This window comes from Phlebotomus papatasi, chromosome 1 (genome assembly GCF_024763615.1).
Source record: "Phlebotomus papatasi isolate M1 chromosome 1, Ppap_2.1, whole genome shotgun sequence".
NCBI lineage: Eukaryota > Metazoa > Arthropoda > Insecta > Diptera > Psychodidae > Phlebotomus > Phlebotomus papatasi.
Genome location: NC_077222.1, coordinates 57,940,263 through 57,965,189, shown reverse-complemented (window position 1 = coordinate 57,965,189; position 24,927 = coordinate 57,940,263). Strand labels below are relative to the sequence as shown.

The window sequence follows — 24,927 nt, the reverse complement described above, 5'->3', positions numbered from 1 at the left end:
TGCCTCACCTTCCCCTACCATAAGATTTCAGAATCCAATTCGAAATATTTCCGAAGATACAGAGACAAAAGCATGATTTTCAAGCAGTCAGGAGTATATTCAAAAATTTGAAGCGCGATATCTCTATTCCTTATTTTAACAATTTCTTCAAAATGGCGGGAAAGAAAAGAAAATTATTGACCAAATGAAATTAATAAAAGCTAATTGTCTACAGAATGAAATTCTCAGTATTTCTAAAAGCTTTAAAAAGTCCTGTTTCACAATTTTCAAATTTTTTCCATTTGTTTTTGTTTAACCATGAAATACGCATTTGAAAATTAAAAAAAAAATTCACACAAGACTTACAAGTTGCAGACTTCCCGCCAATTAGGGAGTGTTCCGACGAGGCGCTTAAATTAATTAAATTAATTAAAGCACTTAAATGTACAAACATATATCGAAAATTTAATAAAACTTGGTTTTTTCTTCTCCTTCAAAGTTAAATTGCGAAAAGTAGCTTAAGTTTGGCCTCCTAATACAGACTACCCCTTAAGTATTCTTATCTACACATTTATAATAAGAATATGGACAACTCATGAAACAATTATTCAACTAATTTTGGATAATTCCATATCTGGCGGTCAGTTTGAAAGCTTTGAATACTTTGTCGCAAATATTTTATCCATTTTAGCAAAGAACGGGAAATTTCTAATTATTCTCTGTTTAAAAGATAGGTTTGAAAAGTTAAATATTAAAAACACTTTAAAGAGAAAAGGAAAATGTTGAATAGAGAGTTTCCTAAAAATAAAAATAAAGGAAATATCCTGCAGTTAAATATAAAATAATATAGTGTGAAACTAATCTTTAAATCTATTGTAATCGCTTTCGATAACGAATAAAAGGAAAATTGCCATTTCTTTTTAGTAAATTAACCCGTCAAATTACTTTTCTATTCTGTTTTTACGTCCTCAAAAATTTATTGAAATTGTGAAACTTTTACTTTCAATATTCAATAAAAAGAAATTTTAATAGATATCATGCTAAATTATTTAATTTATAGTAAAGTAATAATTTTAAGAATTGATGGAATGTTTTTTGGCTTTTTGGATAAATTTCCAAATTTTGCTAATAAACGAATCATTTGAAGACCTTGATGGATTGAAAAAATAGAAATGCAATAAACAATAAAATAAATATAAAATAATTGCCAAATATGGTTACGACATTGTCTGACGGATGGAAATGTATATAGCACTGTATGATTGTTTGAAGGTACAATTTGATTTTAAAAAAATCCTTGTTTGTCCAAAATCTTGGTTCAAACATTACTTAATTAATTTTAAATACTTTTTCGTTTAAGAAGGCTAAAATGATAAAATTTGCCTTAAGAAAAATTCCATAAGATACAATAAAATATTTATTTCGTCAAAAATTGCACCTGGAGATAATAAAATGATTTTAGACTAGGCATGGACCTCAAAGTCTTGCAAAAATTCTTTTCTAAAAATTAATTTCTCGTTCGTAACATACTCACATACGCAACAATGATAGAGTGATGTGATGATATTTATTAAAAAAAATATATGATAAAATTAGATACTTTACACTACAAACTATTTTATTTACAAAATTCTCTTAAAATGGTAAAGTCTTTGAATTATTCTAACTTCTTGGCAAGAGCTTTCTGTCTGTTGTAGTTCTGGATGTAGAAATTCATGAAGAGGACAAAGAAAATGGATGCATTGAGAAGGAGCAGGGCTGAGATTACGGGCGGGAATTGGCAGTCAGACACCAAGGCACGAATTGTATGAGCTATGCAGAGTATAAATTGAGCCTGAAAGAAAGAAAAAAAAAAGAATTATATTACTATGAGAAAAAAAATACGGAAATAATTATTATTTCTCCCACTTTCGCTAGGGTACGGCACAAGTTGTAGAATTTCATATATGTAAATGATGTAGGTCACAATTCTGTGCTATGCACACTTTTCCTATCCGTAAACCAACTACGGCGACATGCAATTGAACCCAAAGAGCGAGAGAACCTGACTGGTTTCAAATGAAAGTCAAAGTGTTTTTACCGCGAAAAGTATAAGATAATTGCAAAAGGTAAATGCCTGTTTTGAGATGTGAGAAATATCGCATTTGGTGTGCCTCTTGTACGGTTTTCTTGTGCAAATTTCGTAACTACCTCATGTCGATGTATAGTGCAGAAAATAGGCAATAATTTAATTGATTTCAAATGCAAAACTTCATTCATTTTTTTCCCTCTCAATCATACTTTAAGAAAATTTAGCTAAATTGTACATCGCTATGTGGAAGACAATTTCGCACTTTTTTTTGCGAAACGTACACCGCCCGTTCCTTCGCACCTTTGCCATTTATAACCAGCCAGCCCCTCCAAATTATATAGGTAAGATATTAGAATGGTGCGATCAATTTCGCCAGTGCCCCATTTATCGTCTGTATGAACACCAATAGCAAATAGCAATCCAAAGATAAAAAAATATAGTGTTTACTTCAGCAATTCCCAAGTTTGCAGCTCTTCACCACCATGCACTTTCTAATACAAGTGCAAACATAAACATCAGAGACGTGAACTTTCGATGATATAATCAGATGCTTTGCAACTCTTGGCTTGAATGTCTAGTCCACGAGACACATGCGGTAAAAGTGTTCTTGTACACAACATATACGCTTATTTTCTCGTTATATGATTATTTCATTCAATGCACCGTGGATTATATAATTCCTGAACTTCCCGTTGTCTCTTGACTTTGAATAAAATCCTACAGTGTTGGGCTTATGCAATGGGTAAAGAGTTGATGATTTATCAGTTCATTGCCACCTTTCACCAAAAATAAGAGAACTTCAATAAATCGAATAATTTTAGCTGGTGCGAATGATGCAATAAAAGCGCGGGAGAATCTTCTTGTGACCTTTTCCTCCATCAGGCAGATATTCAACTCCGCATGCCTTATTCGATGGGTGCAGTGGAAATGTGCAATCCAAATGCAAGACTTGGATCTTCTAGTGACACAAAGAATTTTCCGGAAACCGGTTTCCAATCAAATTAAAATACTGCCGATAAGCTAGTAGACGAAAGGTGAACGCAAAAAGCTTGCATACCGTACACTTCATGCAAGAAGTCAGTATCTGAGTTTGTATCTGAACTAATATGTAAAAGCAATCATTTCCTAAATTTTTGAAAAGTTACTGATTTATTTGTCAATGGTTAGATAAAAATTTTCCAAACCGAGTTGTTTTTTTAAATATTTTTTTCGACCGTGGGCTGGTATGCAATATAAATTGCACTGTTTATTGCAATATGTTTTATTTTAAAGCTTTATTGTTGGATAGATCCAATCATATGCGAATATGTTCACCAATTAGCACATAATTCACTTTTGTGTTTGTGATTTTTGCACCATCCTCAGTTTTTATTACTTAAGTGATCATAGCTTTGATTTTATTAAACCGATTTAAAGAGGAAATGAATGATCTTTAAGCAGCCAATAACTTTCTAGAACTGGGCAAGTCTGTAATCAACACTAGAGATCGTATGAGTATAAATAGAATACAAATAATTAGATAGACTGTTTTTTCAATGAATATTTGAAATATAATGCTCAATATATTGATTGAAATATGAAAAAAAATTACTTTGTGCATTCTTCTATTTAGTTTTCTCTTTGGGCTAGGTTTATTTAATGTTTTATTTTGATTCGCTAGATATTTTAGCATAAATTAATGAATTGGATTATCTTCTTCCAAAAAAATCAAAAGCGCATTCAATGGGTCAAAATGGTAAAGCACTCGCTCTATGATGCAAGCTCTATGATTGCATCCAGTGAGCTACACTGCACTTGAATCCAATGGGCATGGGACTAACAACCCCATCCCTGTATAGGAAAAATAATAATGGATGTTCCGAACTCTCCTTACGGCAAGGCCTAAGTTCCTCTATGGAACGTTTTGCCACCATTATTATTGGGTTTAATCTGTGGGAGTGACTGTTCAACTGGCAAAAATAGGGAAGTACCCAAATAGTAAACAAAAAATTATTTTTTCTTAAGTTTGTTTAACAGATTAATATTATATGAAAATGATAAAAGGTTGACAAAACTCTATGTCATTCTTATAAAATAAACTATTTACTATTGAAAATATGTAAGAAGAATTACTTTTGAACTGGAAATCATGAGTGCTTACAGTTATATTTGAATTAAAAAGAGTGCAATATGTGCACTTATGAGAATACCTATAAAGTCATTCGATTCAAATTGATAATTCTAAGTAATAGGCAGTAAGGCATGTCCACGATAAAATTGTTCCCAACAAAAATGTTTCTAAAACAAAAATTACAATACAGTAGACTCTTCGATATCCGGCTGACTGGGGGACAAAATGACATTTAGGTTTTATGAATGATAAACGGTTTTTCTATTTTGTGCAGTGTGAATTTATTTTCTGTCTGACAAGAAAAAGAGAATTTTCTTCATGGTGTGCTTATGTTTCATTTTTTATCACAATTATGTATTAAAAACTTCGATACAATGTTAATAATACTTTAATTCACTCTGGACGAACTTCATGTTTAGTGAAAATAATTTTGAATATATCAACCGCCAGTGTTTGGCAGCTGTCACCCGGATATCGAAGTGCTGGATAACGAAGAGTTGAGTGTAAAAAAAAGAAAAATATTTTTTGAAAGTTTACTTCATTGCAAATTACTTAAATACACTATTTTTTATTCAAATGATTCGCAAAATTTCACTGCTTCTTCCTGATTCATCCTATCAAAGCTTTCACACATCACCGCGAGATCTAAACAATGTATTCCACTTTTTCTTAAAATTCTTCAAAGAAAATTACCAGGATAGCAATAAATATTACACCACAAAGTCTCTGACTATATGTGACAAAAAGTACAGATTCAAAAACTATGACGAGTTTAAAAAAAATCGTAGTTGGATAACGATCTGCACATGTGGTCGTCAAAGCTAGGTAAGGCATGCAGGCCATCACGGATTGCCTCCAAAATGCGCCTATTGCCTCTGTGCAAAAGCCTTGACATACCCCTGATTTTTTGTCCAGATCATTACTAAAGCAAATGATATCCGTTACGTAATTAAGGAGATGAATACCCAAAATACCCATAATATTCGTTCTATTGAGAGATATTGGACTATTATCAAAAAGGACACAAAGAAGAAGGCCAAACCTATCCAGAATATTGAAGACTTAAAAAAAATGAAGATCAAAGACCGAGGTGATGATCTTGATAAAGCCTTGATGAGAGGAATCAATAAAAAATTGTGAAATTTTGCTGATTAAAAACTTGAATATAAACAGTATCTAAGTAATCTACAAGTAAAGTTTCAAAAATTATTTTGCTTATTTTAGATATTCTGTAGTTGTTTTTGAAATATTTTTCTTGGGAAAAATTTTATGACTTCTTCACAATAACATTTTTAGCCCTACTCTATTTTTGGGTTGGCTTAAAAGCACTCAAAGCCAAGCTTAAAGCATTCAAAATCTTACCCAATCAGAGTAACGGAAAGGAAAAAAAATTGATGAGATTAAACATTGACTTAAATATTTTTCACTCATATTGCATTTCTTGATTGACCAAAGCTTTCCATTCTGGGCCAATTAGAGAACAGAGTAACAGAGGGAACAGAGCAACAGAGAATTAGAGTTCTGGGCCAATTAGAGAACATGGCAAAACTGAAATATTTTATAAGGATTAAATATCTAATTATATGTGAATAATAATGCTTTAGGGTGCCTTTAAACAACATAAGAATCAAAATTAAATAATCAAAGGGGAAAAATCAGTATAAATTCCTAGAATTGAGTTTTTGTATCAGTTCTATCGCGTTAAGTCCTAAAATTTATTATCTTTTTGAAGAATTTTACGTGAGTGATATTTTACCTCAATATTTATATCTGTTACATAAACCTCAATTATTATAAATTATTTATAAAAATGCTATTGAAAACCAGTGCGACCGACATTGAAATCTTTTTAAGTTTTTTGACCTTATCATGTATAAGTCCGATTCAATAAATTCATCGTAAAGGGTTCCTATCATAAATACCAGTTCAAACAGGTTCTATATTTTGAGTAAGATTTATTGCCTTGAAAAATAATTTCAGTCTAAATTGGCACTATATGATTTCGGAAGAATTTTTGCTCATCAAGTTTTACAGTCAAAATATGAATAGGAGATGTTTCAAAAAACAACCATTTTTTTGTAACCGAATATTCCTGACACTAAAAACTAAACTATAAAATTCTTAAGCTTATTCCCAATTCTGGGAACTCCAAGCAATAAAAAAATTTTGAGGAAAAAAACATCTTATTTACGGAATACCTGCATAAGATATTCATTAAGCTCTCTATATAGCGATGAAAACGAAATCTAGCTGCATGGAAGCAAAAATGGGGTCAGTTGCCGGAGAGTAAATCTTATAAGCAAGACTGGCGTCTCAACAGGTAATACAAAAGCTTCTTGGTGGTTGTGACTTCCTTCTAAAACTATACTCAATGTATCAGACACAATTCTACAAATGTTTGATATACAAAACACTAGTGTATGATATCTTATTTCGCAAACACTAACTTTTGTACATATTTGCAGTATGGAACATTTGACGAAGAGGGGAAACTGGTTGGATGAACATCGTTTGGGTTGAAAAATCAAGTTTTTACACTTTGCACAATCGCGTCTGTGGTACATTTGTTCATAATATTCCTTTTCTAATTTGCGACTAAGTATTTAGTTTAGATGGCCAGACAGTATCTTACGCATTGGCCCAGAGAACAAATGACTTCCACATGAACTTTGGCAAGGCAATAAGATTGAGCTTTTATTCTAATAATTCTGTTTTGGAATGTGTTGTTTGTTGACTAGATGGTGGTTGCTAATGGGATATTATACGGTGATAAAAATTACTCCATAAAACACCAATTAGGTATTTTGCATGTCATAGGATAAAGTGATTTTGAAGTAATGTGGTAATGCTTCTAAATGTTCAATGAAGAGGAAAATACAAGGGGGAAAAACAATTATATGACCAATACGATTTAAAATACTTCAAGTGAATAAAATTAATTATATCAATCTTGCACAGAAAATCTAAACAAAAACATTCTTATATGGACTAGACTTTCTTTGCATTATTAGGAAATAACTATAAATACTTACAATCTGTAATTCTGTCATATATTTTTTCCACCACAGATATTTTTGGTATTGTGGCCCCATGGCGGCTACCATGTAGTAAAAGTACATACAGACATGAACAAAATTGTTGAGAATGTTGGGGAATGTGGCATTTCCACCTGCAAAAAAAAAGGAATTACGCATTTCATGTTGTACTATATTTGCGACATATCACGTGCTCTGACCGAGATAGACATACCTGCTAGGAATTTGACTAAGATAAACGCTTCAATTGGCGTTAGGGAATGATGGTAGAGATGTAGCCAGGATACTTGGGACTTCTTCTTTCGTAACACGAAAAAGATCGTGTCTGCAAATTCGGATAATTTCGACAGGTAGTAGATGTAGCACAGATTGAGCATCTGCAAGGTGAGTTGGTGTTTAAGAAATCCAAAGAAAAAATAAAAAGAAAACGGATTAAGCTATATAGTGACAAAACCCAATGAAATTATATCAATAGTTAAAATCAGTTTAATGTACAAATTTATGAGTGATGTGCTGTCGTATATAAAATTTCAAAATGTTTTACCCATGAGTTTAACCAACGGATCTATTGCACCTCCGTGTCTATTAATTGTGAAAATAACATTGCAAAATATTCACCAGTGTTACCCTTCAAAGCTTTACAAGTGTTTAATAACCGAATTGTAAAAGACACCGAATGATCGCTTTTCAATAGGATCAATGTCAACATTTTATACTCCAAATTTGCTAGTGACTTTTGGTGATATTTCATATTAGTAGACTATTTTGGTAGGTGAAGATCTATTGCACAATCGTCAAAATATAATACTTCGACTATTCCTCGACAAATTTGACTTTGCCGTGAACTCAATACGAAGCCAACCGTTTCATGACTTCCACTACGCGGTGGTACTAAGTGAGGAGTTTTAGCATACAAGTGCATATGAAAATTTATTGAGTATACATGTACGCAAAAAAAAGCTCATAAAATACAATGAACATCATTTATTTGAAGACGATTTAGCGATTTTTAATACCCTCTCTAACTAACTATTATTGTAATTTAAGGCGATTATAAATGGGTTTGTTATTCTATAAAATCATCTTAATGTTGGTGTTAATTGCATATTTCATTACATTTTGCAATCAATATTCCTCTGGGGTGAAGTGTCAACACAGGAGATTTGAAAAGAATCACCATTACTGAGAATTAAATCATGTTGGTAGGGTATAAGATTTTGGTATATAATTACCCGTCTCGACTGGTAACCATCCGAATAATCAACAGGCTGGCATCGTAGATTGTAGTCAAAGAGCCACCCCGACATTAGATGCTGTAAAAGAATACGAAAAAGATCAATCTATCGCAATTTTAATAAAAGAATTAGTTACTCTTGAACAAACAAACCAAAAGAAAAACAGGGTTGATATGTTTGAAACTTTCGCTGAAACTTTTAGACAATTTAAATGATTTGGTACAAATGCGTAATTTTATATGTTATTATAATATTATGAAATTAATTTTTTTTAATGAATATTAATAAGTCTAATTTAATTTTTTTAGTTAAATATTATTAATTTTATTTAATAATATAATTTTTATGCTTATATATTTCCACTAAAAAATCTAAAGTTCTTACGAGAATATTTAAAATTATTTCAACTATATAACAAATTTAATAAAATTATTACTAAAAATAAAATAAAAACATCAAAATATATTATCATTTTTTTTTTAAATAAAATTATTGTTATTAAATTTGGAAAAATTTGTTACACCACTTCAAAAAAAAATCCCAACCTAAACTGTTTCATTGTATGCACTGTAGAAAAAAATTACAAATTTAATATCGTAACAAAACTTGATTGTCGTTTTCTTTTATGATTTAAGAATTTGTAAATAAAATGTTTTTTTTTTTGTAAATTTGAGCAAAAAGAACTATGAATGAAAACATTTACTCTTGAGAAGCACGGCAAAATGTTTTACCCTGAGGTGATGGAAGAAACTAATCCCACAATTTTGCAAATATAAAGATTGGAGCAAGATGACGTCCTTGTCTTTGAACGTTTTTTTTCTGTTTTATCGCTTATCCATCTAAGAGTAACCGGCTTAGAGGCCAAAAGATTAGAGATAACAAAACTTCCGAATTTCCGTGATCTTCAAAATGTTGAACTTCGCACTGGAAATTCTGGTTTTTCCTATCAACTCTCTCACTCCTCTCACTCCCTTCTCAAAATAAGTTTGTGTTCTTCCTCAAAATTACGATGGAACTTTTTTCATTGTTTATTAGCTTTTAATGAGTACAGGAAGTTCAGGAAGATATCTTGTCCGTACTCAAAATTTCTACCAGTTATTAAAAATCTAAGGTCAAAATGTTCTATATAATGTGCATTTTACGATCAATTTTGGTTAAAATTCGATTAATTTGAAAGGTCTTGCACTATTGTAAACCAAATTATACCAATAATTCTAAACTGGATCCGACAACTAAATTGCCACCGAATTGTTAATTGCTGTTTCAATTGAAAGATCAATTGTAAATGTGATATTTTGGATTGATTTTAAGGTCATACATGGAACATTTATAATTGGGTATAAATTCATAGGAACTTTCTTTGTGATTTGTTATTTCATAAAGATTGGTATACACACCTTAAATCAATAGAAATGAACGACCGTTAGCAAAGTGATCAAATTCTTTTGATTTTGAGCATTTCCCGAATTTTTGACTGTTCAAAAAAACGCGCATTTTGCTTATATTTTCTAGCATCTTCAAAACAAGTATAATTTCAAGTCAAGAGATTCTTGTTCCTGGTAATTTATTTTTGCATAATGCAAAAATAAAATTACACTAGTAGAAGTTTTATTAACATTTGCCATTGAAACTAGTTTATTGCTATAGCTGCATTATTCTTCTGAAGCTTAAGTAAAACTGTTTCTGTTTGAGTCGAAAAATTTATCAAGTTAATATAAATAAATACCGTGAAATATTTATAATTAAGTGTACTAATGATAATTAAGACATATTCTAATTTAATGATACTTCAAAGAAACCTTAAAGAAAAAGTATCTTTGACGTATATTTTGAAGATTTTTTTTTACAAAACCTTAACTAATTTATACATTCATATAAACTCATAAAAAAAAGCTTTTCGAGTAAACAATCAATTTAAGCTTGAATAGGTCGCAAAAGAGTTGATTACCTCAATGCTAATTAATTAAACGTAGTTCAACTTTAATGAGAAGACCAGCAAAAAGAAAGGGTAGTTGAAAAACAAACAATTTCATTGATTTCCTTAATTTTCTAGTTAGCTAAGATTCTTTACAATCTTTTTTTTTTTGTTTTAAGAAGAGATGATATGTGACGTTTGAAACTATTTCTTAAATTCGTAATTTCATGAAACTTTTGATTCCTCTTGCACAAAAAAGCCATTTACAGATTAGTTCAAGACACGCGATTTTCTTACTCTCGGCAGTGTTATGCTTCTTTTTTTTTCTTTCAGGAAATTCCATGTTATTGATAAATAATAGTGCGAAATTAATCAACACGAATGGTTAATTGCAAAAATATTTGGGTGTACATTACCTCATAGAACATATATCCACTGAGAAGAACTTGGCAGGCATTATAGTAAATGAGTGTGTTTTTAAGCTGAAATGGTTTCCTATCTCGCATGTGGAGGGGTCCAATGACGAGAACATAGGCTAGGTAGGCACCAACAAGAACAAGGGTTGGCAGTGGATTGTCCATCAGCGGATACACCTTGGCTCTATCATCTACCACAGAAATGGAAAGGCAAAAAAAATATTGTACTCTGCTGTGAGTAACATAATTCTCATATCTTCTTCGCTGCATCGTTATGCAATTGATGTGTTTTGTAAGCAGAAAAATATTCCATATACAGTCTTCTCATAAATGAATCTCTTTCTGCACAAATTGCAGTCAAGTTCATTAACAATTTTTTATAGTTTTTTTTTAATCAAAACTACGTATAAATTCTCATAAATATTCATGACTTCTTAATTTCTTCAAAATAGCATCAAAATACTGACACGAATTTACCACTAATGTGCTAATTAAGCTATTAGATTTGAGTAAAAGAATGTGCAATTAATTGAAAATTAATTAAGAAAAAAAATCGTAGAATCTACCTGCAAATTCCTCCTCAACTATCGTCCAATAGCGCATCAGGAGTCCAGTCCAATTGTTCGTCGTATGGGAATTAAATTCATCCATGGCGATCTTGACAAAGCCAGACGCCATGGCGTATTCCGTGAGGTTATCAATTTTGGCGGCTTTTTCGATACACACAAGTCACAATCACAATTAAATTTGCTAGCGAGGAACGTTGAATTTCCTCCTGAAATTTTGTCCATCCACAAAAATCACAATTATATATAATATGAAAAATTCACTGGGCAATTTTTGAACAGCAAAAGCTCCCAAATTTTCACTCGAAAAAATCACTCCACTAGGCTCACCTTTTTCAATGATCACTTTAGGTAAAATATGCGTAGAATTGTGTTAAAAAAAATATCACTCTGTCACGAATACATGCTGCTTATCCTGGCTGAAGATGCAGATTTATTCTAAGTGGAATGCTGAAGAAAAATGGAAATGAAAATATTGTTGTATTTTATGCAAATTTAATTGAATCTAGTCTTGTTGAAGGAATGTAGACCAACAAATATATATAGTGGGAAATATGTAAAGAATCCCAAAAAGCCCAAGCACTGTAAATAACAAGTGATATTGTCACCGGGAGATCTAAAACGAAACTGATGCAAGTTGCCTAGGGAGGTGTAGTGTTGAGTCTCTCCTAAAGTGAATCTCCCCACAGATCGGAAACTTTATGTGAAAAATAGAGCCAGCAAACTCCCACTGTCTTGCCTAAACGTTCACTTCACGAAGCTTTATCATTCGCAATACACACACGATGGAAAAGCTAAGTATATATCAATATGAAAAGAGAGGCAAAAGCTCCCATAAGTAAAACCACAATTTGAAAAGCTGCGCGATCAGTGGTGTGCAAACTTTGCTAGTTTTTCTCTTCTAATCTGAAAAATCTCCTCAGAGAGGTAAACCGTTTCCGTCGATGGCGACTGTACAACTACTAAATGAAAATCACTTCTTGTCTCCCAACATGACTTGTTTGATTGCCTCATATTGGATTTGCCATACGAATAACACTGTACAGCATTATGTATCGAAAAAGAAAATGTGCACACGTTGTCCAAGTGCTTAATCGACGTCCTTGGCGAACTTTTACATCCAATTTGTGTAATTTTCACCCATAGACTTTATTCCTTCCACTCAAATTTTTATTCATACTTTTCTCAACATATTAACCACTTTTTACCCCCAATTACTATAGAAAAAAATTTACAGGCCATAAACCTCCCTGTTCAATGTTACTACAATAAAATAAGATGGAAATTGTCGCAACATAGTTGATTTTATGATATAGCCGATCTTTGATTAAGCATTTAATTGTCGATAGTAGCGGAATATGAGGCAATGCTTATTCTTAGGATAGCACTAATATATATATATTAAAATTGGGTCAAGAGATTTTGTGAGAGATTTAAAAGATAGCAGTTGCCAAAGTATCGGTTTAACCGCAAGATATATATGAAAAGATAGAGTTGAAAGTTCAACAGCTCAAACATATGGTAATTTAACTTGGAGTAGGGCTTGAGCAATTCTAATTCTAATCTTGAAATTTTACTTCAATTTTGAAAGTGAACCTCTTGAGCAAAGAAATCCAAACAACAACCTTTCAGTTTTACTGTATTGTACAAGAAATAGTAGAGCATCAAAAACATCCTACTCTAGATTTTATTGGAGGTCGCTAATTTTTTATTGCATGGTGAAAGAATTCGGTAAAAACTTAAAAGCTCTTAAAAAGTTGAGCAAATCACTGCAAGTTAATTTTAATTAATTTAGAGGCACATTTTAATGATTCAATTACTGGTCTTTTTCATCTTAAAAAAAATCAACTGTCCATAATTCAGACATGTGACTCAAGGAAGAATTTCAATGAGATTGTATGAAAATCTCATTTGACCTTTCTTTCTTAAAGACAATTTCTATGATGGTCAATCTCATCTCACGATTATCCAATACATCTGACATTGAATAATTTATGCAAAAGATCATGAGGTTTGAATTAAACTTCCTAGATTGGCACCTGTTGAGCGTGCGATATAGAGATTTCTTTTTCGCAAAATCATAATAAATAATGTTGATGAAATAGCAGGGAAAAATAACAATTCTTTTGTGAATGCACACTCCAATTATGGTTAATGGAAAATTATGCACAGTATACAATAAAATCGTGCAAATCTTCATCCAGAAAGCTAAAGAATTGTGTAAATAACACACGAATAAGTGAATTCTTAACAATTCATCTTAAATATCAACACTTTTGCCTCCAAATCTATTGTTAGGTAAGAGGAGAAAAAATTTTGGTAGAAGTTGACGTGTTGAAAAGAGTGGCAAGTTTATAAATTGCACAATAACATCTTTTAATGTAAAGTTCACGTAAATTAAGATCCACAGTTGGTGAGGATTCGTAGACAATAAATACACTATATATCACGTATGATGAATTTCGACATCTTAAACATAAATAAGATGTATATAAAAATAGTAAATAAAAGAAATTGAAGGTACTAAAATATGACATAGAGTTTAATTATAGCAAGGTGAAGTGAATGAGCACACAATATTATTATTGTTATTATTTAGTATTTGTAACAATTTTTGCAAACAGATTTGCCATCTCTAACACTTTAACACACAATTATTACTACTTTTAAAACTAATTCCCCAACTCACTATACGACTCTATCATTGCCAATTGCCAATCTCACTCCACCGTGTATGCAAACGGTTTTGCCGATTTTCTATTACCTTGAATTTCTTTTTGTGTACATAGTGGTAAGTACAAAATGCCCTGTATTTGCACAAATGAAATATTGTCTTGGTGTGTTGACCAATTCATGTCTAGACATTTAACATAAATTACCACAAAGTTTAGAAAAAAAATCGCATTACTTTAATCAATAATTTCTAATCAAAATTGATCGATTAATTGCTGTATTTTCCTTACATTACTGAACATTTAAAGCCATCACGCGATACTGCAGTGAAATAGAACAATAAGCTTCACCATATATATTATATTCTACTCTAATGTAATTTTCCTTTCCTGTCGGAATTTCCAACTATAATCGCTACTTCTCAAAAAGTTTGACCATTGACTGTTGCAACAATTGTCGGCCAAACACCAATCTATCAACAAAAGACCAAATTCCACCGAGATTTAGTTACTGCCTGAGGGGTTTGCCATGTAGCCCAAATCTTAAATAACCTGACTTTCTGTAATAACCCAGGGTGAGAACATTTTAATTCAGAAAACTAAGTTAAAATGTCATAAGCAAACACCGAGGGGACAGATGTTATTCAAAACTAAAATGTCAGCTTTAAAAAAAAGCAAGATTTTCTTATCGAAATATTCTAAAGCAAGCTTTTGCGACACGTTAAATTATATAAAAATACTATAATCGTACTGCTAGTTTCTTAAAGACACTAACACTTTAATTATTTTATTTTATTTTTTTTCTAAAGCAAGTGTAAAGATTAACATATCAGGGATAAACTAATTCTCAACGGTAAAAAATGTTATAATTAATTAAGTCTGAAAACAGTGAACAATATATCAGCGTAAAACACATGATGCTAATTTTTATACTAAATACTACTTCTAAGAGTTAATGTAATTTCCCAAAGGTTGAAAAAGCTAAACATTTTTATTTTACAACCAAAAAAATTTTAAAAGTGTTATTTGCTTTCGATCGAAATTGCATGGCTTTTCGTACAGTGTAAGAAGAAAAAATAATTTGTAAATTTTGATTCTTAAACCAAACATACATTTTAAAAAATCCTCGCTGTTCCATGAGGAAATCCCATGCAATTTTTTGAGCTTCCTCACATAGAATTTAATTTAATTTATATAAAATTATTATAAAGCGTCACGGTACCTCCCAGGAAATTTTCTCGACTCTGTCAGATTTTTTTTTATTGATATATCTATAAGAAATCCAAAGAGAAACTTTGAAAAACTGGGTTATATTTCCAAAAAAAATCCTCATGAAACCTTACAGTTATCGTTGTCTAGAGAAAGGAAGTTGTCCAGATTTCTAAGGGAAATCTAAGGGAAGAATTCTACAAAAATAGAAGATTTTTTTTTCAATATTTCCGAAAAACTGAAAAATCCCTACCTTGGGTTCGAATTGTCTATGGTGATTCACAGAATTAAAGTTTTCTAAATATTATTCTTATGAAAATCCTATACAATCGCCACATGAATATCTCAGCATAAAATATGATTTTACTCATTTTTATATAACTTTTATTTTCATTTTCTTTCTTATTCATTGATATTTTGCATTCTGTTTTATTTTTCATTTTGGTTTTTTTTTAATTTACTTTTCTTCCTTTGTTGTTTTTAATGATCTTTTTTTCGTCTTTTCTCCTAATTTGAAATCGTATTATATGGCAAACTGTGCCTGCTAGAAGTAATACTCGATAATAACATTTTCCGTTAATTAAAATCGCTCCATTTTTCGTATGGGTTAATAAATCACCTATATTAACTTTAAATGTTTAAGTTTTATTTCTTTAAATTACATCTTGTTTTTACTGAAAACGGATAAAGAAATAATGTTAAAGGTAGTGTTTGTTGAAAATTGTTTAGATAGAAAGATAGAAAAATTTATTCATTACAAATCATTAAATTTTACAATATAATCCAAAAAATATGTCTGTGTGAAAGCTCTAACAATGAAGGTTTAACCAGATATATAAAAAAAATTGAATAAACTTAACAATATCAAGAAGAACTTTAGCAAAACTAGCATTTTAATGGTTTATTGATATAATCAAAAATCTAAAGAAAATATAGTATTTTTTTTATATTATTAACATTAAACCTACCAAGACTGATCAAATTGACAGAATAATAAACTTTTTAAAATTAAAAAAAATATTTTAACTTCCACTTTTCAATTATAATTTTTATTCTTTTCCAAAATATATTGATGAGTATCCTACACAATTACCATGGTATGTCATTTGACCGAGCGAGCTAGGAAAACCACCAAAAACGCTCGGTAGGTTTAGTGTTTATTAATTAAAGTTTAAAGTCACGTAATTTTAATTCTATTGCTTAAATATAGAGGATACGAGATTTATAAGACACGGAAAAACAATGAATACTGCAAATAGGATTCACTTTTTCAAAAAATCTTTTAAAAAAATCCTTACTTTTATTTTATTATTTAATCTTTAATTTTATTTTATTGCAGGTCCTTAACAAATTCAGAAGAGTTGTAAAGTTTAAAGTTTGAGATAGTTAAAATTGGATTTATAAACTGTGCAGAGATATAAATATTTGAGAAAAAATAAACTTTAAGTAAATGCAGAAAAAACATAAGAAGGTAAAAAAGTGATAAAAGTAATAAGTTTTATTACTCTTATCAAATACAATACTAAAGGTTAGAATTATTTAGAAATTTTTACATTAACTTAAAAATACAGCTTGCAAAAAACTTAAATTCTTATCTAAAACATATTTCTCAGAAACCACAAATTTTTAAAAACATCATAAATTAAGTATGCAGTGTGTTTTACGTAAAAAATTAAGATTTTTTAAATACATATATAACGTTCATAAGTGACTCCACCATATAAAATGTATTAATTATATGTTATATCAATATTCAACTTCAAATGTGATCATAAGATTATTTTGATCTTACAAATTTCCGCGAATTAGTGAACATATTTCCTCACTTAAATACCTCACAAGGTTTCCTTTCTTTGTAAGCATTGAAATCTTTCGTATAATGCACGAAATTCGTTGAATGACAAAACAGTAAATAGCATAAATAGAGTAAATGACCTGCTTGTCGGACTAAAAAGCAAACACTAAAGCTTTGCCTCACATTCTCTCTCTAGCTGTGGTGACAACTCTTGCTTTCAGTTTTTGAGTTCAATGGGTAATGGGTAGTTTATAAGAACTTTGCCGGATTATTTATATGATTCGAGAGGCGTTCCATGTACAAGGATATTTGCCACGAAGGCGTGTTGTTTTGACCATGAAGAGAAGAAGCGCGCAAAATTAAGTGAAGATGTTCATCTATTGAAGCTTTTTTCTGCAGTAAGTTCATTAAGCTGCGCTAGATCATTAGGGTATTACTCAATGGATTACAGTGTTGAGTTTGAGACATTCTTGGCTGAGAAGAGGAAATTACACAGTGCTTATCATTACGGCAGAGTCGTAAAAGGTGTGTAAGTGAACAAGATCACTTTCTGCACCATATTCATTCACTTGGAGTATCGTGTATCATAATTGTCTCGGTGGTACGATGATGTTGATGATGATGAGGAAAGTGGGTCAGGGCTGATATATTGGAATTGCTACCGATCATAACGTGAGATTGGCAATAAATCAGACTTTTGTCTCTTTTTTCCGATTTTATGGAACTTTTTTTATATATCTATGACAATTGATTGATACAGATTTATAGTTTTGTCGTTTAAAGTCACTTGAACTACCACGTGTACTAAGACTGATGATAAGACGTGGCAATTGGGAGATACCACAAAGATTACTGGAGAAATTCCACCGAAGGACGCAATGCTGTGCAATGTTTTCATTATTGTGCATGATGCGTTTTTCTTACTTTGTTTTTGATAGCATATAGCCATTATATGATGAACATGAGATACACAAAATGCATCATGACTTTTGTCCACTGAAATTCTTCGATTGTGATGTTTCAAATATTGCGAAGATCGCGATCTTTATCATAAGACACGTAAACAAAAATGACGAACCACACGTAATATTCTGACATGGGAGATGTGATGACGACGCGAAGGAGGAAATTACAAAATACCCATATATCTGACTTTGTATCTCGTCGTCTTTTTAATGTACACATCAATTATTAATTAATGTGTAATTTCTACTCAAATTATTTGTTTGCCACTTTATTTTGATTCTATACACGCTTATTTTTTTATCTCATTTATTAAACTGAATAATCACCGTTGTGAACGTCACTGCTAAGTTGAATGAGGCATTTTGTTATTCCGGATCCAAAAATATTATTGCTAATGACCATATATTTGCAAAGTCAATTACACTTTAATCGATATTTTAATTACAGAATTGCCCAAATTCATGGTCATTTTGGTTGCTCTTGATCTGAAAACTGCATCGTATTTCACAACATTAAAAAAATACTTGTATATACACATTCACTGAGGCAAAAATATTTTTGAAAGTCTTCTGGATCGATATTATACTTTATTTATTTTTACACTGGCACTGAAAAAAATCTGAAATCAATGCGAACAGCATGACTTTTCTGTGGTCTTCTAACGTGAATAAAATATCTACACGAGCATGCAATTTTGATTTTTTTTGATAAAAAAAAACGTAATAGTCTATTGTTACCTGAGATGCCTGAGATTAACAAAAAAAGCAATATAAATATATCAACATTCAGATATATGTATACGATCATTTTAAAAGAAGGCCCATCCCCAACTTTTTTTTTACAAAACACGCTCTTTCGACTAATTTTAATACTATTGTTATACTAGTATCCGGTAGCACAATATTTAATTTCTCATTAACATCTGGTAATTCTATTAAAAAAACCGGTGGAATTAAATATTGCTACAAAACTGATATAATTCTTAAAAACCTTAAAAAAACAGACATTTCCAAACTTATAATGCTCTTAAAGTTTGCTTGCTCTTTTGCGTAAGTTTATTCGTGTCTTTTCATCAAATCTAAATTGAAATTGAATATGATATTAAATAAAGGTCTATAAAAAATTCTATATATCTTTTATCAAACTTTAAAATTTATTATGTTTTGAAAAAGATATAAATTCAAGATAAATTCTGTTTTTTACTTGTTCACTTATGAATCCTTTAGTTACAGGAAAAATAAAATTTTAAAATATTTTAAATCAAGAACTGAGTTACAAATTTTATTGAATTTGAAATTTAAAAAAAATTGAAAAGGTAGTAACAACAAAAATTACAGAAAAAAATGAAAACAAATTCCTAAATCGAAATAAAAATTGAATGATTAAAACTTATAACAATTTATTTAAAAAACGGTTTGTTTACATTCAATTTTTGTAAGAAGTTTGGGTTTCTTCAAGATTTAAAATGATGTCGTATCTCTTAAATCTTTAATATAGATTTAAATATTTTTTGTATTTTTTTTAATTTGTATAAAAATTAAATGTTTCGTAATTTCCTTTAGAAGTGAAATATCAAAAACATGTTTTCAAAATATAACGCATAATGCCTAGCGCACAATAACTTTTGTTTTGTAAACATGTTTTTAATATTTCAGTGAGAGTGAATGAAACCTAGATCTAGTGATCTCACTCACTCTTATAAGAAATTTTGAAAACATATTTACAAACAAAAGTTATTGTGTGCTGGGCATAAGCGTTGCTCACAAAATAATACAAAAATATTTTTTTATGACTAGCGATGAAGACTTCAGACTTCATAAGCATTTTAAAATGCTATAAGTATCCCTGTACTGATATGTTTTAAAAAACCAAAAGTTTAATTACATTTAGGTTTTAAAGAGCTCTAACGATAGGTGCTTCCATTTTGCCAGCAAAAAAGTGAGATCAAATTGGCACGTTTGAATTCCATTGTAGATTAAAAAATATTTCACAAAATATTTTCGAAAACGCTTTTGTGAGCTTTTAATCAATAGAATGAGCCATCAATATGCAATAACCCGCTATCACCAGCGGTTGGTTTGTTTGAAATATGCCCTCTGAAAATTGTTGTATTTTTTCAGCTATCGTGTATATAATATCATAGAAAATTTAGCAACTTTTGATCCTAAAGAACAGTAATCAACAACTTAAAAATTAAGATTTTTGTCCAGTAAAAAATTTTGGGAATTTTTTACATGACCGTAATCTTTTTAAAATATTTAAATTTCAATTTCAATTCGATCTACCTTAATCTATTTCAATTTCAATTCTATCCATCTATCTATAACTTCAATTTTAGTTTTTCTTAGATTGGTATACCAGATATACCGTACAGCACTTTATAGATTAATAAAGGAACAATGAAAGGCCAAAGTTTTCAAAGCCTCAGAACAAAAGGAGGTCGTATAAGGGATGTAATGACGATATATATTTGTATTTCAAAATTTCGATATATATTTCAAATAGTACTATTTTTTTTTAAATGTACCTATAAAATATGTTAGTTTTAGTGAAAAATTTCTCTCAGTGATTGGCGCGGAGAAACATCTTTTACTGTTTACGTTTCGGACCTATCTCAACTTTTGGATTATTGCAACTTGTCACAGCATCATCGTCTTTTGGCTGAGACACTCAATAAAAGCATTCGTACGTTGATTCAGAGTGGAAGTATGTGAATGGGGCAATGAAGCCATAAGACGCCACCGCGTGATGCTATTGCACAATTTTCCTGCGTGGAAACTTGCACGAAAGAGTGGTCTTTTTTCAGACATCCACATAATCTCCCTCCCTGTTACTTATGTCCAGCAAAATGACACACAATTTCCGAAGAAATAGTTCATGAATAGGTGGTAATTTCAAAATGAACGATCGTCAAAAGCATTTCAAATCTACACCACCCGAAAGAAATTTCACTTTCCTCAAACTTTTTCCGTTTTAAAGATTTAGTAAGAAAAAAAGGTGTATAAATATGAAAAGCTACATTTTCATACTTGGGCCAAAATGTTGCGATATTTGCTGATTTTTGCACAACACTTGATGCTAGCACCATGCGACACAGTCAAAAACTGAATCTCTGGAATTGAGAATGGCTCCTCAATGGGCTCCATCAAGTAAACTTTAGAGTAGTGGAGATTTTCGGACCTGTAGTAATACACAATGTTTTAGCGATTGTAGAAGATTACGGCATGGAAACTCGTCGTCCTTGCTATGCAATAAAAGTAATTTTACATAGCATTCCACTGAGTACTTGTGGTGTATTGAAAGTATGCAGCATTTCTAAATATTTGCACACTTTTACCATGACAAGTATTAGAAAAACCAACTCTTCGTCCAAAATCCCCAATATCGTAATACTGAACGCCACATTATCATTTTAACATTTTGCAGTTTTATTTGGATTTTAGGGGTTTTGAGAAAGTAAGTGAATGCTTGGCCGAAAAATGCCCCTTGGAAGTGGGATTATCAGAGTTTTTCACCCGAAATAATTTCTCACATTCTCATTTTTTCTGAAGGATAACTGTGGTGGTCAATTGAGCCAAATGCAATCGAATATGTCGCATCAGGGTGATTGCATAATTCTCCCAAAATGCTGTTGAACTTCATACCTCAAGTTCAGTTTTTGGGTGAAATGTGTGCTGTGTCCATTTCGTTATATATTTAGTGTTTTATGGAAATTTTTTGTATTTTCATTGCCAAATTCGTGTGGCGTGCAATGAAAGAAACTGAAAATCTGTTCCATTTTCGTGAGTGGTGTCAGTCGGATAGAGATTAGATAAAATTGGCTGTAAAATGGACATCGTTAAATTTGTTGTGAACTAATAATTAAAATAATAAATTAATTTATTCAAATTACCACCTTCGAAGGTTTCCCAGTCTCAGAGAGATTACCTTGATAGTGTCTCCACGGGCAGATATCGAGTCAAAATTTCTCAATAATATTCCAAAAATTATTCAAATTTCCAGTCATTTGCTATGACACTGAATTTTAGTAAGAAATTGCATCATGTGAAACTTGAAAATTCCAATCAAAAGCCGATGACCATCTCATGTTGATTATTTATTTTCAGATTTACAACTATTTCAAATTAATCATACTTCTTTTTTTACCAAGTGGCATTGATTTATTGTCATGTTATATGCAAAATTATATACATATCACCTACATATAACCACTAGATCGAATCATTTTGCCTTAATTGTTGTGGACAGTGGATATATTTCTACTGGACACTTCATGGTTCATCGTCTTGTGTCATTAACCCCGCAAAAATAGTAATACTTTTTCCTTGTAAAATACTATCTCTCAATTTTTGAGGATATCTCGTGACTACATTTGGGAATTCTCAATAACATATCATTAAATAATGGGAATCATTAAAGAGTCAATATTGAAATTGAAATTTCTTGTAGTTCAACATAAGGTGAGTATTGAGCATACACAAAACGATTGATTTAGAAAAAAAATGAGAAGTATACAAAAGTTGAATATACCAAAAAAAATCTGCAATTATCAAAATGTTTCTATAAGACAAGGTTGCATGAAAAAATCGTATTACCGCACTATTCGTCTTTTTTTCTACTAAAGTCAATGTACAATAAATTATTGTAAAAATCGCACAAGAATCTCATTACGCATACACATACATATAACGTATTGAGTAATTCAATTAAAAACACCTTTTTGGGTTTTGATCGTCAATGCTTATTGAAAAGTATGAAATTTTGCAATTGGGCTATTAATTTGCGTTCATCTGGTAAAAGAGCTAAAACATAAATGATCACTGAGATCAATATTGAATTTAATGATCTATTTGCATGAGAAGACAAAAGTTTCAACATTTGAATTTCTCAATTTTTAAGAGCATATTTTTGTATCAGGTTTAAATATTCCGTTAACATTTGTTTGTTTTGCGATGTTAATTGTCAAAATAAATGAAACTTTTCATACACAAATTTTATTTTTATTATTTTCATTGATTAAACGTGTTTTAGTGTGCCTGTACGTGGGCCAGATCCTGAACAATTTTGCTAATGTCACGGTGTGAGATTCACGCCCAAGAAAGTGGCTAAATCAATGGTTTATCGGGTTTCAGTTTTGTGTCTCTTAACAGCTTACATGTAAAGCTGAACATCTTTGTCTGGCGTTAGAGCTATATAAGACCCTTAAAGATTTATCCCAATTTAAGGTTTTAGGATCATCTGTTAGACGCTCTTTTTATAAATTTCCTTTACCTAGCCGTCTGCAAAATTTAGCTCTTTAAGGATGAAACACTTTTCACAAACCGTAAATCAACAATATAAGCGATAAACAAAATCAGTAACTTACATCTAACATTATAAAATCCGCAAAGTCTGATTCGGTATATCTTTTGCGTTATATCTTTTGTAAGAAATTTTTCTAACAATACCAATGAATGATAATTTTTACTCTAATAAAAAATATTATGTATAGTTATTGTACTTTCTAATACCACAAGCTTTTTGCCTAAAAAAAATTTAAATAAAAAAAAATAATAAAAATTATTCATCAATGCGCTAAATTGAAAATTCGTTACTTTTAAGCTTGAAAATTTGCTGTAAAGATTTGCAAAAAAATATACAAGATTGATACAGCCTTCTACTTTACAATTACATAAAAATATTAGGAAAAAATATCTTTAGATAAGCCAGAAAAAATTGTTTTCTGTATAGGACAGCGATGTTTCAATCGTCCTTTAACTCTTTCGCGTCTTTAGGGTAATGTCATGACTCGGGGAAAAAGTTTTTTTTTTGGGTATTTACATTAATTGAAATCTATCTGTTCGTGCACGACATCATAATAGAAGGATGTAAGATTCTTGGCTCATTTTCTCAAGACTCCAGTTAGATTTCAATTAATGTGAATAGCCAAAAAGAAACTTTTTTCCCCGGGTCATATATGACCCTAAAGACGCGAAAGAGTTAAGGGTTTACAGGCCAACTATTCTCAAGGAACAGCATTAGTCTATTTATCTCCTGAGGTTGTTGGGTTGAATGGATGTCATGTTTGCTGAAAATTTCTCGGAGATTCTCCACCTATGAAGATGGTCTAGCTCTCTCCTGTATCAACTTACTACATAACTTTTCAGCCTAGTCTTCAGCAAATAAATTTATCCGTCATATGAGTACGCTTTTTAAAGGACTGTATTCATACCATTCATACTATTTAATAAAAATTACTTTTCTATTTCTTCATTTATTAAGCATTTATTAACTGTAAAAAATTATAAAGAAGAAGAAATTGAATTTCTCAGTTTCCGATAAATATTTTGGGGTTTATGAACCCCTTGGAATTTTGATGGGTTGGAAATCTCAATAGATCTGCACATGAAGGTGTCAGAAGTGTTGGATTCTGCAGAGAGGACATCACCACAGCACTCACATTTAGCATCAATGATGATAGGATCTGTTTTAAATCATCCAATACTCGATTATATGGCAAATGAGATGAATGAGGAGAAATATGGGAAGAGCTGCCCATAATCACTCCGCACATGGAAAAGGCCATCCCCAGAATATCTATGTAATCAGACATTAAGTCCTCATTGTCTTGCTGACCATTACCCGATGGTGGTTTGTACCGGTTTACTTTGTCAGGATGACGGGGATCAACAGTTGCAGAACTCATTTTTTCAATCGGATTTCTTCCTACCCCAAAGCAAAATATAAACATTAGCAAAACATAAATTTTACTGATGTGAAATATATTGGATTTCTAATTTATTATATATTTTTTGGGAATTAAAGAAATCTTTATTATTGAAACTACATCAAGAACAATTGAGAGCATTTTTGACTGCCTGTTTTTCCACTCAATGTCTACAAAGCAAGATAATTTTGAGAAATTTTGACTTGTTGAAAATTTAATTGTAGGTTTCAATGACCGCCTTTAATGTAATTA

The 24,927-nt window shown here is 30.8% G+C and overlaps 1 protein-coding gene across 3 annotated transcripts; it reads right to left on the bottom strand.

The window, feature by feature from the left end:
* Positions 1–1,383: 1,383 nt before the first annotated feature.
* Positions 1,384–22,465, bottom strand: LOC129808909 (elongation of very long chain fatty acids protein AAEL008004). 3 transcript variants are annotated; one of them, XM_055858825.1, is made up of 7 exons: positions 20,999–22,465; positions 11,328–11,777; positions 10,762–10,952; positions 8,428–8,508; positions 7,410–7,572; positions 7,193–7,329; positions 1,384–1,813 (listed from the first exon to the last, which is right to left on the bottom strand). In XM_055858825.1, exons 2-7 carry the CDS (start codon positions 11,437–11,439, stop codon positions 1,637–1,639), a joined length of 861 nt encoding a protein of 286 aa, XP_055714800.1. In that variant the 5' UTR covers positions 11,440–11,777; positions 20,999–22,465; the 3' UTR covers positions 1,384–1,636. The 3 variants fall into 3 exon arrangements, with proteins under 3 accessions (XP_055714800.1, XP_055714792.1, XP_055714806.1); XM_055858817.1 differs by lacking the exon at positions 20,999–22,465 and having other exon boundaries at positions 11,328–11,536; positions 11,658–12,109; XM_055858831.1 differs by lacking the exon at positions 20,999–22,465 and adding an exon at positions 11,862–12,109.
* Between the last annotated feature and the right edge of the window lie 2,462 nt (positions 22,466–24,927).

What these genes read in the sequence shown, in the direction of transcription:
- LOC129808909 (XM_055858825.1), bottom strand. Translation starts at nt 11,439, where the DNA reads ATGGCGTCTGGCTTTGTCAAGATCGCCATGGATGAATTTAATTCCCAT. An exon ending in AGTTGAGGAGGAATTTGCAG is followed by an intron (nt 10,953 to 11,327) that starts GTAGATTCTACG and finishes TTTCTGTGGTAG; the next exon opens with ATGATAGAGCCAAGGTGTAT. An exon ending in CTTAGTCAAATTCCTAGCAG is followed by an intron (nt 7,330 to 7,409) that starts GTATGTCTATCT and finishes TTTTTTTTGCAG; the next exon opens with GTGGAAATGCCACATTCCCC.